General features: G+C 33.1%; 1 protein-coding gene across 4 annotated transcripts in view; it reads left to right on the plus strand.

Annotated features, from left to right (window-relative positions):
* Positions 1–15,056, plus strand: part of SREK1 (splicing regulatory glutamic acid and lysine rich protein 1) — a 41,456-nt gene extending 26,400 nt beyond the window's left edge. For 3 of the 4 annotated variants that reach the window (XM_045512401.2, XM_074359128.1, XM_074359131.1), the window contains 3 exons: positions 4,630–4,725; positions 9,993–10,137; positions 11,226–15,056. In XM_045512401.2, the coding sequence (XP_045368357.2) occupies positions 4,630–4,725; positions 9,993–10,137; positions 11,226–11,375 (391 nt within the window). In that variant the 3' untranslated portion in view covers positions 11,376–15,056. The remainder of the gene's footprint in view (positions 1–4,629; positions 4,726–9,992; positions 10,138–11,225) is intronic. The other variant, XM_074359123.1, reaches the window with a different exon arrangement.
* Positions 15,057–16,218: the final 1,162 nt, after the last annotated feature.

Consider the following 16,218-nt stretch of genomic DNA (forward strand, 5'->3'; position numbering starts at 1 on the left):
TGAAAAGTTAACTGCCCTTTGTGATCCACTGTTTGAACCTTGCAGTGGCACCAGTGGCTGCAGTTGCTGCTGCTTACTATTTCCTTGGAGGGTAGGATGGCAGGGACAAGTTTTTTTTTTTTTAGTACTGAGAAATTGACCCATATTGACCCATTATGCTTCTCTGTTTCCTTGAAATGATGTCCCTTTTGTCATCTCAGTTTATTTTTACTGCCCAATTTTGTTGAGTGCATGATGTTTAAATTTTAATTTTCATTTCGTTGTTAAAGGTTTGCTGTTTTCCTTAGGACTGTTCCCTCAACTTATTAGTAGGTACACTGCCACCAGGTGGCAGCATGTTGCTATAGTAACAGCAGGAAAATGAGGACTTTCCTTAATTCAACATTATCTAAACCTACATCCATTACTCCACATGGTGCCATGACTATAAATAAATGGAAGTTCCTAAGTTGTGTTAAACCATATCTTTAAAGTACTTAAAAATTACATTTTTAGCAAGTTAAAAAATTTTTTTAAGCTTTTTTGTAGAAAATTTCTGAGACAATGGAATATTTTATTTCCTATTTTTAACTTTGTTTTAATAACTTATTTTTTTATTGGTTTAGTTTTATTTTTAATTGAAGTATAGTTGATTTACGTTTCTGTTATATAGCATAGTGATTCAGTTATACATATATATTCTTTTTCACTATAGGTTATTACAAGATGCTGAATGTAGTTCTCTGTGCTATACATTAGAACCTTCTTGTTTATCTATTTTATATTTAATACTTTATATCTGCTTATCCCAGACTCCTAATTTATCCCATCCCCTTCCCCTTTGGTAACCATAAGTTTATTTTATATGTCTGTGAGCTCTGTTTTGTAAGTAAGTTCATTTGTTCGTTTTTAGATTCCAGCATATTTGTCTTTCTCTGTGTGACTTAACATCACTTAGTATGATCATCTCTAGGTCTATCCATGTTGCTGCAAATGACATTATTTCACTCTTTTTTAATGGCTGAGTAATTTTCCATTGTGTATATATACTGCATCTTTATCCAATCATCTGTTGATGGAAACTTAGGTTGCTTCCATGTCTTGGCCATTGTAAGTAGTGCTGCTGTGAACATTGGGGTGTGTGTATCTTTTCAAATTATAGTTTTCTCCAGATAAATGCCCTAGCAGTGGGATTACTGGATCATGTGGTAGATATACTTTTAGTTTTTTAAGGAACCTCTGTACTGTTTTCCACTGTGGCTGCTCCAATTTACATTCCTACCAACACTGTAGGAGGGTTCCCTTTTCTCCAAGCCCTCTCCAGCATTTATTGTTTGTGGACTTTTTAATGATGGCCATTTTGTTTTTTAAAGGTTAGACTTTATTTTTCACCCAGGTTCTGTTTTTTTGGGGGTGGGGGTGGAGGTAGGTAATTAGGTTTATTCATTTATTTTAGTGGAGGTGCTGGGGACTGAACTCAGGACGTTGTGCATCCTAGGCATGCACTCTTACCACTGAGCTATACCCTCCCCCCATGATGGCCATTCTGACTGGTGTGAGGTGATACTTCATTGTAGTTTTGATTTGTATTTCTCTGATAATTGGTGATACTGAACAATATTGGCCATCTGTTTGTTTTCTCTGGACAAATGTCTATTTAGGTCTTCTGCCCATTTTATGATTGAGTTGTTTGTTTTCTTGTTGAGTTGTATGAGCTGTTTGCATATTCTGGAAATTAAGCCCTTGTCAGTTGCATCATTTGCAAATATTTTCTCCCAGTGTATAGGTTGTCTTTTTGTTTTGATTATGGTTTCCTTTACTTTTTTGTGCAAAAGCTTGTAGTTTTATTAGGTCCCATTTGTTTATTTTGCTTTTATTTCTCTTGCCTTGGGAGACTGACCTAGGAAAACATTGCTGCGATTTATGTCAGAATGTTTTGCCTATATTCTCTTCTCGGCAATTTTGATAGCTTGTTCTAATACTAGGCTTTGGTTAGTTAATAGAAGATAATTGTAAGCATTTTTCCAGTGCTTTACCATATGCTAGATATTATGTCTCAGCAAAGTTTTTCATGACTAATTTATTTAATCCTCGTAATAAGCCTCTGAGAAGACTATTATCATGGTTTTAAAACATGAAGAAACCAAAGCTTAGAGGAAAATTTCCATCTGCTCTATACTTAAACCAAAAATATAGTAGTATAGTAGCTCTTTCTTATTTTAGAGATTTTTTTTGAGGACTCTAACCAGTACTTGGTACCAACTTTAAAGAATGCCTCAGAAGCATAATATTGAAAGCAACAATATATATTAATAGATTACAATGTATTAATAGACTACAAATCAATAGATCATTGCCACATTTCAGCATTTTGAACCAAAACCTGAAGAATTAAATTCATTTGCTGTGGATATTAATTAACCTTATGGACTGCATCTTTATAGCACAGTTATTATATTATGTTTCACACATTCCTTTGTGTTTATATGATTGTTTAGACATTGTCCTCACAACACCATATAATGTTTTGGTTCCTTTTAAATTCAGTTGAATTTACTTTTCCAGATGACTTTGAAATGTTTAATTTTTTCATGGGCCATTTTAAGTCACTTGATATTTAAGAAAGTTCAAATGTTCACATTCAGTCCTAAGTAAGTTCTTAAATAACCTCTGGGGCCTGAGGAATAGATGCTGACTAACGTTAGTTCCTAAAGTTCAGCAGTTTGGAATATTTCATGCTTTCAGAGGAACTTTGTGAAGAATTACAATTTCTCATCTTTTAACATTTTTCTTCCTTTCAGGTGCTCTGATGTTTAGTGAATGGGAAATACATTAACTGTTCAGAAAAATAGTATATTTAATATTTTTATTTCCAACATTGTCTTCTAATCTAGGTTTTTAAGGAAACAATTTGATATTTAGAAATTTTTAATGCTTGAAATTATTACCAATAAGGATGAAACCAAGGAAGAGAAGGAGAAAATATTTATTGAGCACCTGCTATGCACCAGACAGCAGGCTTAGTACTTTACAGTGTTACCCTAAATCTTCGTAACAACACTACAAGGCTTGAGTTACTGTCTCCATTTTCCAGTTGGAAAAACTAAGACTCAGATAATAAGATTCCAGTCATGCAGCTGATTAGGTGTGGAACTAAAATTTAAATATAAGCCTAACCAACTCGAGTTCTGCATACTGGAGCTGACAGCTGCTTTCTAACTGACATTCTGGATTGCTGTCTATTCCAGCCTTAGCTCTCACACCACCTGATAGTTTATTAGATGTCCACCTGTACACAGTGCTTCCGGAACAACAATTAAAGAGTTACATAATGCGGATGAAGATGGAGCCATTCTGTGTAAATGTGAAGTCTGGAATACATTAACATTCTCGTGTTATGAAAAAAAATACTCCCAGTTCTTGTGCCAGGGTGCATGAGGGGGTGCTGCTACAGAATGGCATTGATTAAATGGAATATAGTTATCTAATTTCCATCTTAGGAAGTATAATTTGGGGGTGACTTGAAAACAAAGTGGGGTAATGGAAGGGAGAATCTTAGGTAGAGTTTGATTTATTTGTGTTCTCAAAGTTCTTGAGCTGTTTTGGTCTTAACATCTACCATATATACCACATATGAGCATTGTCTAGTTTTTTATTTTATAGATGAAGAACGTACACAAAGTGTTTCATTCGCCTAGAATCAGCTTACTCAGGTAATAAAGAGAACTTGAATTCTAGAGGATTTGGTTCTTTCAGCTCTGTGACCACTAATTATCAGAGCTCCTTGTGAGGTAGATCACTGGATACATTAGTCATTTATATCCTCATACCTCATCACCTGAATAGTAGACAACTTGAAATTCATTATTTCTAAGGTGACCACCCCTACAAATGAAGTAATTTATTAGAGTATGCATCATTTGCTAATACGTTAAGCAGAATAGTTTTTTAATAATAATAAACACTTAATCTAGTTAATTATTTTTGACTCTGTCATATTTAAATTCCAGGCTTTAACTAATTTTTCTTACATCTAAGCAGCCTGTGTGCTCAATTTTAAATGACTAGAACAGTAATAATGAAGTGGTAGGAGGTTGGAGGGTCAAAGCAATTTCTTTGTAAAATGAATCAATGTAAATACTTTTTAAAGAGACATTTTCAATACTTGGGTTTAAAAAGTTCACATTTTGCGAGCCCACTTACCTTTCTTTTCTTGAAAAGGTCCTATTACCTTGTTACACAGTAATCCACAGTGGGGCAGCAGGGAGCTAGATGCACGACAAAGGATCGGATGAAACATGCTTTAGATCCTGAGGAAGAATATGTTTAGCTTGAGAGAGAATCTGAAACATCCATTAATACTTTTTCTACTTAAGAAATTACTGTCCAAATAAATCAGGTGAAAAGGAGATCCTCTACCCTTTCTAATATGAAATCTTAGAAAATGTTTTCATTGGTCTGTAAAATTCACAGTTCATAATTTGACCTGCTAAAAATTAGATGGTAGAACATTTTCATGAAAGTCATTAATTTAAACTGGCCTCTAAAGAATACTGTTCACTTGAGATCATTAAGGACCCTTTTGCTTTTGTATATTTGAATTACCTTTTAAATTGTTGTTTTTTAAAATGATATATTTTTAACTTTCAGGGAAAGGCGGAGGAGGAGGAGCAGGAGTTCTTCCAGATCACCAAGAACATCAAAAACCATCAAAAGGAAATCTTCTAGGTCTCCATCCCCGAGGAGGTAGGTTGAAAGCTTCTGCTAAAACTTAGGAGGAAGTAGGGGGAAAATTTCTCTATTCAATCTATTTTTTTAACCTTTATATTTTAATGAGTAATATATAATACATTTGCATAGTATAGAAATCCAAACAGTATGAAAAGTTATACTATGATAGGTCTTAACTTCCACCCATGTGTCCATTCACTCTGTCCTCGTAAGTAATGGCTTTACTAGTTTTTTTGTATATAGGTACAAAGGGTAGCACAGAATACACAGTGTTGTACAATTGCTTTTGTCTCTTAACTACCAGGAGAACTTTATTCATCAGAAAATGCTACTTCATTCCTTTTTACAGTTGCATGGGCTTCCATTGTATGACAGTACCTTGGTTTAAGTAACCGGCCTGTGGTAGAATGGGTTTTCTTAATTTCCCTTTTATGAGTTTTACAAGCCTGTAGTGAATAGCTGTAGACTTACATCATTTTATAATGTGCGAGTGTGCAGGAAAATTCTCCAGAAATGGTATTGTTGGGTCAGAGGGTGAGATGTTCGTGATACTGAGAGATGTTTACTTCCATATTGTTCTTCATAAGGATTGGCAGCGGCTTGCACTTTAATCAGCTGCGTATGCGCGCCTGTTTCCCTACGGCTACGACAGATTGTTACCAGAGTTGTGGGTTTTTGTCCATCTGATAGATGAGAAATGGTACTGTGACAGTAAATTTAGTTGCATTTCTCTTAAGAGTGAGGTGACCATCTCTTCGTATATTTGAAGGCCATTTGTATTTCCTTTTCTGTGCATTGTATACATTGCCCATTTTTTTTGTGGGGTCTGTTTTTGTGTTTGTTTCCCCCCCCCCATTTCCAGTGATTTGATTTCAAATATCATTCCTAGTTTTTCCTATTTGTTTATGAGACTTGATTTTATAGAGGTGTTTGACTTTTATATAGTTTAATTTCTCAGCTTTTTTCTTGAGACTTCCACGTTTTGAGTCTTAAAGTGAGAAAGGTCTTTTTCTGTTCCAAGATTATAATAAAATTCCTCCATTGCTGTTGTTTATACTTTTAGGGTTTTATTTTTTGCATTTATGTCTTTGATCCGTTAGAAGTTTATCCTTATGTACAATATGGCATATGGGTCCAATTTTTTTTTTCCCAAATGCTGCTTTGTTGTTTTAATATCATTTATTAAAAATTCAGTTTTTCTAACCCTAATATGATATGTTGCCTTTGTCACGTACTAAATTTTTCTGTCTGTATTGGAGTCTATTTCTGGGCCCTCCACGCTGTTGGATTGGTTTGACTGATGATTTGTGTACTGGTGCCTCTTGCTTTAAATTATTCAGATTGTATAGTATTTTAAAATGTTTAGTAAGGCCTGTTCTCCCCCACATCCTCATATTGCTCTTTTTTTTGAGCATTCTTGACTATTCTTGTGTATATATATTTCTGTTTGAACTTAAGAGTCAGTTGTCTAGGTAACAGAAATAAAACCTACTTATAATTTGTAATATAGTTTTATTAAGTTTATTAATTAACATAGGAAAATTGAATAATAGATCTATTAATAAATAAAGCTTTACGATGGTGAATCTTTTTATCCAGAAATATGGATGGCTTACTTATTCAGACCATCCTTAGTGTTTTTCATGAATGTTTCAGTTTTTGTTTCATACAGGTTTTATGTATTTTTGAAGTTTATTCCTAGATATTTTTTACTTTTCTGTTCTTGTAAATGAGGTCTTTTCTTCCATGATGTCATGTAATTGGAGACTGGGTTTGTACCTACCTAGGAAGGGTATTGATTTCTTGGTATTTATTTTTTCAGCCCATTATCTTACTGATGGGTCATGGTTTTTCATTTGGTTTTCTGTAATCTTCTAAGTATAGAAAAGAGAAATTTATAAAAAGTTTTGCTAGGGTAGAAGAAGCATGTTTCTCATCAGGGTTCTTTTGTTTGTGAATTATTTTTAGGTGAGAATAATGGAAGGCATTAGGGATACTGTAGAGGCAGGTCAAATTTGTATTTTAAAAAAATACTTTACTCATGAAAGTCAAAACTTTTCTTAGTTGTGAACTCAAGTTAGACAAAAAATTTGCACAGTATCACTTCCTTCCCCATTCCTTCTACTTTGTTCCGCATCCACCCTCTGTGAGTGATCAACTGTTTGTAAAAAGAAACACAGGAAGAATAAAATAAAATTAATCAGACACATACATTTGAATTTCTCCTTTTCTTCACAAAAGACAGCATTCACTATATATACACTGTATGTGTGTAAGTGTGTATATGGTTAGTGACTATACCCAGTCTTGCTTCCATCCTGAGTTATTTTTTAAATTGAGATGTAATTCATGTAACATAAAATTCACCCTTTTAAATGTGCAGTTCAGTGGCTTTTTAGTATGTTCACAATTTTGTGCAACCATCACTGCTGCTTAACTCCAGAACATTTTTTTGTTAGTTCAAAAGAAGGCCTGTACCTATTAGCAGTTACTCCCCATGGCTCCTGAGAACTACTAATCTACTGTCTCTGTGGATTTGCCTGTTACAGACATTTCATATAGACTTACATAGTACATTTGGTCTTTTGTATCTGGCTTCTTTGACTAAATGTAATATTTTCAAGATTTATGCATGTTGAGGCATGAATCAGTACTTTATTCCTTTTTATGAGTGAATAATATTCCATTGCATGGATAAAACCATGCTTTAGTTCATCACTCATTGATGGACTTTTAGTATTGTTTCCATTTTTTTGCTATTAAGAATAATGCTGTGAATGTTTATGTACAAGTTCTGGTGTCGTCTCGTGTTTTCATTTTTCTTGGGTATATACCTAGGAGTGGTGATTGCTAAGTCATGTAGGAACACTCTCGTTATCTTTTTGAGAAACTGCCAAACTGTTTTCCAAAGTGGTTGTGCCATTTTACATTCCCATCAGCAATGTGTGAGTGTTTCAATTTCTCTATGTGCTGACATTTGTTACTGTCTTTCTCTGATTGTAGCCATTCTAGTGAGTATATAATGGTATCTCACTATGGTTTTGATTTGTATTTCTGTAATGAATAGTAATGTTGGGCATCTTTTCATGTGCTTATTCACCATTTGTATATTTTCTTTGGAGAAATGTCTAGTCTTTTGCCCATTTTGAATTAGAGTATTTGGCTCTTTGTTAAGTTGTAGTTTTTATGTTGTGAATGTTAATCCCTTACCAGATACATGATTTGCATGTATTTTTTCCCATACTGTGGGTTGTCTTTTCACTGTTTTAAGTATCTTTTGATGCACAAGTTTTTAATTTTGATGAAATAAGATTTATCTTTTTTTTTTCCTTTTGTTGTCTTTTGTTATATCCAGAAAATCATTGCCAAAACCAATCTCATGAAGATTTTCCCGTGTTTTCTTCTAAGAGTTTAATAGTTTTAGCTTATGTATTTAGGTCTTTGATCCATTGTGAGTTAACTTTTACATGTGGTGTAAGGTAAGGGTCCAGCTTCATTGTTTTGCATGTGGATATCCAGTTTTCCCAGCACCATTTGTTGAAAAGGTTGTCCTTTCTCTATTGAATAGGTCTTGACACCCATGTCAAAAATCATTTGACCATATATGTGACCATGTATTTCTGTCTTTTCCACTGGTCTGTGTGTCTGTCCTTACACCAGTACCGCACTGTTTGATTACTACAGATTTGTAATAAGTTTTGACATCAGGAATTGTGTGTCTTCCAATTTGTTGTTCTTTTACAGATTATTTTGGCTTTTAAATGTTGCTGGAGATTTCATATGAATTTTTGGCTGGGTTTTTCTATTTCTATCAATGCCTATGAGATTTAGGTAGGGATTGCATTGAATTTGTATATTGCTTTGGATACTATTGTTATCTTAACTCTATTTAAGTCTTCTGATCCAAGAACATGGGATATCTTTCCATTTATTTATGTCTTTTTTTTCTTTCAGCAAAATTTTTGCCTTTCTGATAAAATTTGTTTGTAAGAATATTATTCTCTTTGATGCAGTTGTGTCCTGACTTCTAAGAGTTATATATAAACATACATATCCAAATGTGTTGCAAATAAATTTTTCTTGGTTTGTTATTTTTCTTCTGAATATGCTAAGAGTGGGTTTTTAGCTTTGCATAAGTTTATATAGGCTTACTTACGAATCTTTTATCATACATGTAATTTTAGTTATGGTTAAAAAATCTTTTCACTCAGGTTAGAAATGAATTCATGTTTTCTTCTAGTGGTTTTATCGTTTCCTTTTAAAAATTTTAGATCTCTAATCCATTTGGATTTATTTATTTATGTGAATGAGATATGGACCCAGTTCTGTCACTTTCCAAATAATAATCCAGTTGTCCCCAAGTCTTTTATTTATAAAAGAACCATCTTTTCTCCAGTGATTTCAGATGCCATCCCTTTGTTCCCCTGAATTTTCATAGGTTCTTGGGTCTGTTTCCTGAGTTTTTGTTTGTTCCCCCTGGACTTTGTGTTTATTTTTCAACTATTCATAATTAAGAAAAAAGTTCAGAATTTCATGTTAGGGCTAATTATTTTAAGTAGAAGGTGTCTGTTAAACATGCTTCTGATATGAAATGCATCATTTTTTTCCTTGTAATTTTAAGGATATGTTATTTTTACAAATGGAACTTGTTCATTGCATCTTCGGCTTAACTTTTGCTCTTGAATTGGTGCTGGGACTTCTTCTTAATTGTGAATGAGAGGAGGGCACATGGCACCATTGGTTATTTGAAGTTTTTTCACTTCAAATTCAGGTTTTTCTAGAAGTCATTCAGCCTTGCCTGAGAACTGTATCTGTTTCTTTACCCTTTTTATTCTTTTTAAAAATTAATTTTTTAATGGAGGTGTTGGAAATTGAACTGAGGACCTCGTGCATGCCGAGTATGAGCTCTACCACTGAGCTATACCCACTTCTCCCATATCCTTTTTATTCTTTTCTACTTAGTCATTTTTTTGTATTTGATTTTGTTTTTTCCTAATTACAGTTGATTAGTAAATCTTGAATATTTCAAAACTGAAATTGATAATACAAAGTTGTGTTTTATGTGAACACGTGGTGGCCTCTGCAAAATGACTTGTGTCTTTAAAAACTGGGGTATGGAGTGGAGTTGGATAGGTTGCAGGACTCATTTATGGTACTTGGTCACCCAGGTTACTGATACGCTTATTTGCGATGCATTAATGTTAGGTGAGAATATCTTGTCAACAGTATGGTGGTTGTTTAATTTTTTAGCAGTTAACTGACGTACTATTAATATCTTACAGCAGAAATAAGAAGGATAAAAAGAGAGAAAAAGAAAGGGACCACATCAGTGAAAGAAGAGAGAGAGAGCGTTCAACCTCTACAAGAAAGAGTTCTAATGACAGAGATGGAAAGGAAAAGGTGGAGAAGAACAATACTTCACTTAAAGTAAGCAAGTCATTGTTGAGGCTTTGAATAGTTAATAATTGAGATTGTCCTTTATTGCATAGAGATAGTTTTAGGCTAGAAGCTGCTTGAGAGTAACAGTGTCTTGCACATTTTTGGGATTATTTAATGTTTGTTAAATTTGTAGCTTTTTAATCTAAATTTTTGAAGATAAGAACTAATTAAAATGTAAACAATGCATCCCTTATTTTAGAGAATCATAGAATGGCATACAATAACCATTTAACTGTCTACAGGAAGATTCCTGCTTGATGCAGTTTTTCTCACTATATTTGTTTTAGCAGATTTGACGGATGATCTGTTATCATTGGTTTTGTAATATATACTGAAGTTTAGGTTTGTTGAATTAGAATAATTAATGAGAAGCCAAATTCCACCAAGTAAGGTTTTTTTTAAATTTTGATAAATATTTTGAGTACTTGTGAATTATGTTAATTTCCTTTTATACTGGTATACTGGTAAGTATATTTGTGTTTGGAAATCAGTTATGAGTTGTGGAGCGTTCATCTTACAGTTTTATTTATTCTCACACTGATATTTATCATCATTGTCAGTAACATTGATAATATCTCTTGAGCATTTACTGTATTCGAAGCACTGTCCCAAGTGTTCTCATTTAATTCTCCCTCAAGTTGAGGGCTGAATTTGGACTGTCTTGAGCAGTCTTTGGTAGGATGAGTAGTGACTTCCTTTTTTATATTCCCTTGTTTTTGTTTCTTTGGTACGCAGATTATAAATCTATCCTAGCATCTGTGGGAACTATTTTACTTACAGCAGATATGTTCCACTTTCTCAAGTCAATCAGCGACATTTATTGAGTTCTTCTCTAAAGTTTCTGTTTACCTATTTTATTCTAACTTAATCTCCATGGATTGTCCATCTTTTATGAGAAGTACAAAGGACATATTGATACGTGTTTGCATGTCCTGTTTATGTGAAAGATAATGAGAGAGAATATCCACTTTGACTAGTTCCCAGAAGATAAAGTTAGATGTTTTAGCCATAACTAGATGCAATAGCAGGCCACTCTTGGGAACAATGTTGAATGTGTACCTTAACATTCATTGTAGGAGAAGGAGCACAATAAAGAACCAGATTCAGGCATGGGCAAAGAGGTAGAAGACAAAGACGCACCAAGGACTGAGGAAAACAAAGTACAGCAGAACGGAAATTGTCAGCCCAACGATGAAAACCTCTCCACCAAAACAGAAGCAGTATAGGACCGACAGATGCACCTCGAAGCACACGCTGGAATAAAATCCAAAGCTTTTAATTCTCTCAGCAAGATGTTAGACAGTGAAGAAGTCCAGTAGAGCATAAAGATACGAGCTAACAGCTTTTCTAGTTGTTAGATGACTTGGTGGCCATCTTGTTACTGAGTAAGAAAATAAAGCATGGACACCGTGAAAATAACAGGTGTTACCCAAACTCCTCATCTTCTAAAATCTGTGCATTTCCATGGTGGCTGACACACTTGTCATGTGGTTTGTTAGTGTTTGCCAAGAACCATTACAAAGAAAATGGGACGTCAAAGATCCAAATTTGTACTGTCCATAAAGACTGGAGATAAGCGTTGGAGGCTCTTTTAAAAAATGGTAGTAACTGAATTTTGTATCGTTTTACTTTTTTTTTTTTAATTTCAGTATATACAGATGGATGATGTGCTTGAAATCGGTGCAAATATATACACACCCTTGTAAGTGCAGAGTATAAGAAATTTTAACATTTACTTCACAGGATTTACAGTGATTGTGTTAAATTCTCACTATTGTGTTTTCTTTTGCTCACTGTTTAGGACAGCAGTTTTTCTTTAAAATAGTTTTACAGATTAAAATTGCTTAAATAAGTGGATTAAAAACCAACTGACAATGCATGCTACTGTTCTTTTTCAAAAGGAAGAGCAACTGTGTTGAATACTAACCATGCATTAGTATTCAGTGTTTAGAATCTTTGGGTCTCCCCACAAAGTAGGCATTTCTTTTTGAACTTTCTTGACATTTCCAAGCTTATTATGAACAATATTGCAGTGTGTGTTGGTCAGCTGTAGGTGGCAAAGGTGCCATTTATAAAAAGAAAACTGGGTTTTCAAAATGGGCTATGGGAGCACAAGCTGAAGCTTTAGTGCCTTCTACAATGTGGTATATACTGTTTTCTAGAATTTTATATGTGCTAGTCATTCTCAACTCATATGGAATTTAGATGGATATTTCATTCACTCCCGTAGAGAAGTGTGCAAGTGGTATGTCAGAAGAGCTTCTTTTAGTTCACATAATATGAGAGAGAAGTCCTGTTTTCAGGAATGACATTAGAGCTTAAAACAACAATGCAGTTTTGGGACCATCACTTTTATACTGTGATAATTAAAAATGAAGCAGCATGTTCTTATTTTACTTAAAGCAAACCGTTTGGTTGTCTACATTGGATGGCCTTAATTATTACCTCTCAATCATCTTCTCATAAATGATGTGCAGAAATTGTACTTAAAGGTGAATATATAAGATGATTTGTTTTATGTGTAAAGATGTGTTTACTTGAGTTTAAAATATAGGTCATCCGACATTGTTAGGCACGCTTTTTGAAGAAAGTATGCAAATAGTAAAATGACAGCATTGCTAAAATTTCCCCCAAACCACAGCTTGTAGTTTCTGAACTCTTCATTGTTACAGTTCCAAAAAAGTTATACTTTTTAATTAGCATGTTATTAAAAAATCAAGTATAATTATTTTAATGTAATCTAATACAATCAAATTACTCAGTTGCCTTACCTCATGGGAAGAGTTACTTATTTAAAAAGCTGGGTAACACATCAGTTACTTGGTTTCAACTTGAGTTTTCTTTTAATGGTAATACTATTGAAACAAGGTATTTGGTTGAGAATGGAAAGAATTGTCCTTATTGCAAGTGATAAAGCCTGGTTTGATTATGAAGCTGCTTAATTACTCTTCATGTGTTCAGAATTACTGTTTTTTTGTTTTTTTTTTTTCTTTTTGTCACTGTGTACATTAAAATTTTTGAAAATGCTTTACTATGTAAAGTATAGGTGGTCATTTTAATCATTCAACCACATACGGTTGGCTGGTAAACAGCTTATTCTACAAGAATGCTTGGGTGCATATGGAAAGATTGTGAAGGAAGGAATGTGTGTCTTGCATCAACAGCTGTCTTATTTATGATATGTAAGTAGAATAGAGCAAATGTTTGAATCTGTTATTTTTAGTACCGTTTCTCTAATAAAGCTAAGTATTTTAGAGGAAAGTATTTGTTTATGCATTTCGAAACAGCATCTTAGTTTTATCACATTCTTGTTTTAGTTGGCTTAGAAATTGTTTTGACATGGAGAGTGCATGTTTGTGTGGCTTCTATAAAGCAGTCATTTCAAGTTTGAGTATTTTCTTGTACTCTGGACTCCATTAAATGTTTTTTATGTCAGTAATTAATGTATTTAATTTGGTTTCAGCAGCTGATTGTTTTTCTTGCTGATGCTATTTATTATTTATTCTTGCTGATGATGATTTATTCAGCTTTAAAATAATCATACTAATCTTGAAAGACACTGATTTGTAAAAATTGGGCATGAGTAGGTGTACAGGAGATCTGGAGAAAGTGAAATCATTTTCTCAAACAGGCTTAGGGAGAAACAAAGCTTTCTAGGGGCTAAAACTGTTTGTGTGTGTGTGTGTGTGTGTGTGAGAGAGAGAGAGAGAGAGAGAGAGAGAGAGAGAGAGAGAGAGAGAGAAGGAGAGAGAGAGAGACATTTTCTTTTTGTTCACTTATAAGCTGATAGTTTTCATTTGTTCATTATTTTCTTTTAAGATTTTTTTAAATTTTCTGTGTAACTATCTTTTTCATCCCAGGTAGATATGAGGAAAACTTGAGGTAAGGCCAAGAAGACAGCCATTTTACACTTGATACCTTCTGTAAATTCTCTTTGTTAGCTTTACGTGATTATATAGCAAGTACATTCTGATCCTTAAATTGTCGTTGCTCTTTACCATTCTAACCAAATTCTGTTGCTCCTGTTGTTCTTGCTTTTCACATGTAACTAGTAATAAAAGATGGTCCTTCATAAGTTAGCCAGTTTCATGTGAGGAAACAGGTAGAAATCCTTAACTTCTGCAACTATGTCCTTGGTTATTATTTTTTATCAAATCTAACGTATAGTTAGAAACACTAGTCAGCTTGTGATTTTCTGTTTAGAATCTTATTTTCTAAGAGGTTCAGTAAATGCTTCAGAAGTATCGAAGAATTAAGTTTTTGACATGCTCAATTAAAAGTAAAAACTGGCATTTAGAATCAATTTTTTGTCAAGAAAATAATTTCTTTTGTGATATTAGTCATTTTCTGGACCCTCATTCATTCTTACATACATGTTGCTATTTTTATTTTAAAACTTAAAAACAAAACAAAACAGAATCTTGAGCCAAATCTGCTCTCATCTAAAGATACTCAAATTTAAGGATTATAATATATAGTAATAGACTTTTAAAGGTTTTTTAAAAAATCTATTAGAAATAATATGATTTGATTTAAATCTTTCTTTAGTAGTTGAATTAGCAGTTAAAATGAATCCTTTTGGAGGAATGCATTGAGTAACAATTTCAATGAGACATTTCTTATATTTTCAGTGAAAGGTAGTATCTGGTTTTAACTGGGTAAGTTGTGAAGTAGAGCCATTTCCACAAAGTTACTATGTTCCTTATGTGTTTAAATATATATTTTAAAAAATTTCACTACCCATATACTTAGTATTGTCTCATGTTCATTTACTAATGTAGTCATTTAAAATTAAATTGTTTATCTTTAAATTGCAAAAGTTAGTGCTCTTAAAAGGTTTAGGTTATATTTCTGGAAGCAGGGGTCGAGTATAAATGTAATAAAATAATCTTTTAAAATAAAATTGACTTCCCTACTTAATCTTGGGTTTGTGGGTGAATTTGTTTTTCTTAAATACACTTTTATTGATGATTCTGCCAAAGATTGGTACATTATTTTAAAAGTAAAAGTTAGAGCTCTTAATGATTTTTGGTCCATATTCAGTTAGGTTGGATTTAGTAAAATAACTAGGTTTCTTTCTATTACATTTTAAGGTGCTTTTAGTTTCTAGCAATTAATTTGTTACAATTGTTTATATAAAATACCACATTTCTTAGTATATTGTTCTTAAAAGCAGATTTTTTTTTGTCTGTTGCCTCATTTTTAAATTTACTTTGTACTTAGCTACATTTTAATTTTGAAAATTGCCAACTTTTCTGACACTTAACAGATTTTACCAGTAAGATTTATTTTTCCAGGATTGGAATGGAGTTCCCTCCATTCTTAATTAACTTAAAATTTTTTGTTTTAGAACATTTATTTTTGTACAATTTAATTTATTTATTTTGGGGGGATATGATTAGGTTGATTTATTTATTTTTAGGTGGAGGTACTGGGGCTCGAACTCAGGACTTCATGCATGCTAGGTATGCACTCTTAGCACTGAGCTATACCCTCCCCCCATTGATTAACTTTTATTTGCTAGATAGCTAATTTCTTAACTATATAGGTAAGTTCAAATTCATGAAAATTGTGCTGAAAGAATTCGAGTTGAAGAGTTCTACCAGTTTAAGGGTTACTGGTGGGCAGCACTCTGTTGGGGAACTTTCTGCAGATTTCCCCAGTAGGTTACCTTTGAGTATACTGTGTAGTTGTATAGGTAGTTCCGTTGAATAGGTAATTATTACTCTCTATCTTAATAGGATTAATATGGTAAGACTCTTCTTTACATATTGCTATGAATTATCAAGGGGAGAGTTATGTAAACATTAAGTGCTGCTTAGGTGGTGTGTATTATTTATATGTGAGTGGGACTACTTCCATATGGTACTAGTAAAGATTTATCAGATGCTGCTGCTCCTGTGTTGCTATATTTTTAATAAAATGAAAATTTAAAATCTTGCCACTGTTGAGTAATAATTTCACCTATTTTCTGAGACATTTATTTGCATATTTACAGCTTATTTTTATAACTAAGTAATTGGTAACAGACTCTTCCAGTGCTCAAAATTACTACCAAAAGAAAGATTT

Source organism: Camelus bactrianus, chromosome 3, assembly GCF_048773025.1.
Source record: "Camelus bactrianus isolate YW-2024 breed Bactrian camel chromosome 3, ASM4877302v1, whole genome shotgun sequence".
Classification (NCBI taxonomy): Eukaryota; Metazoa; Chordata; class Mammalia; order Artiodactyla; family Camelidae; genus Camelus; species Camelus bactrianus.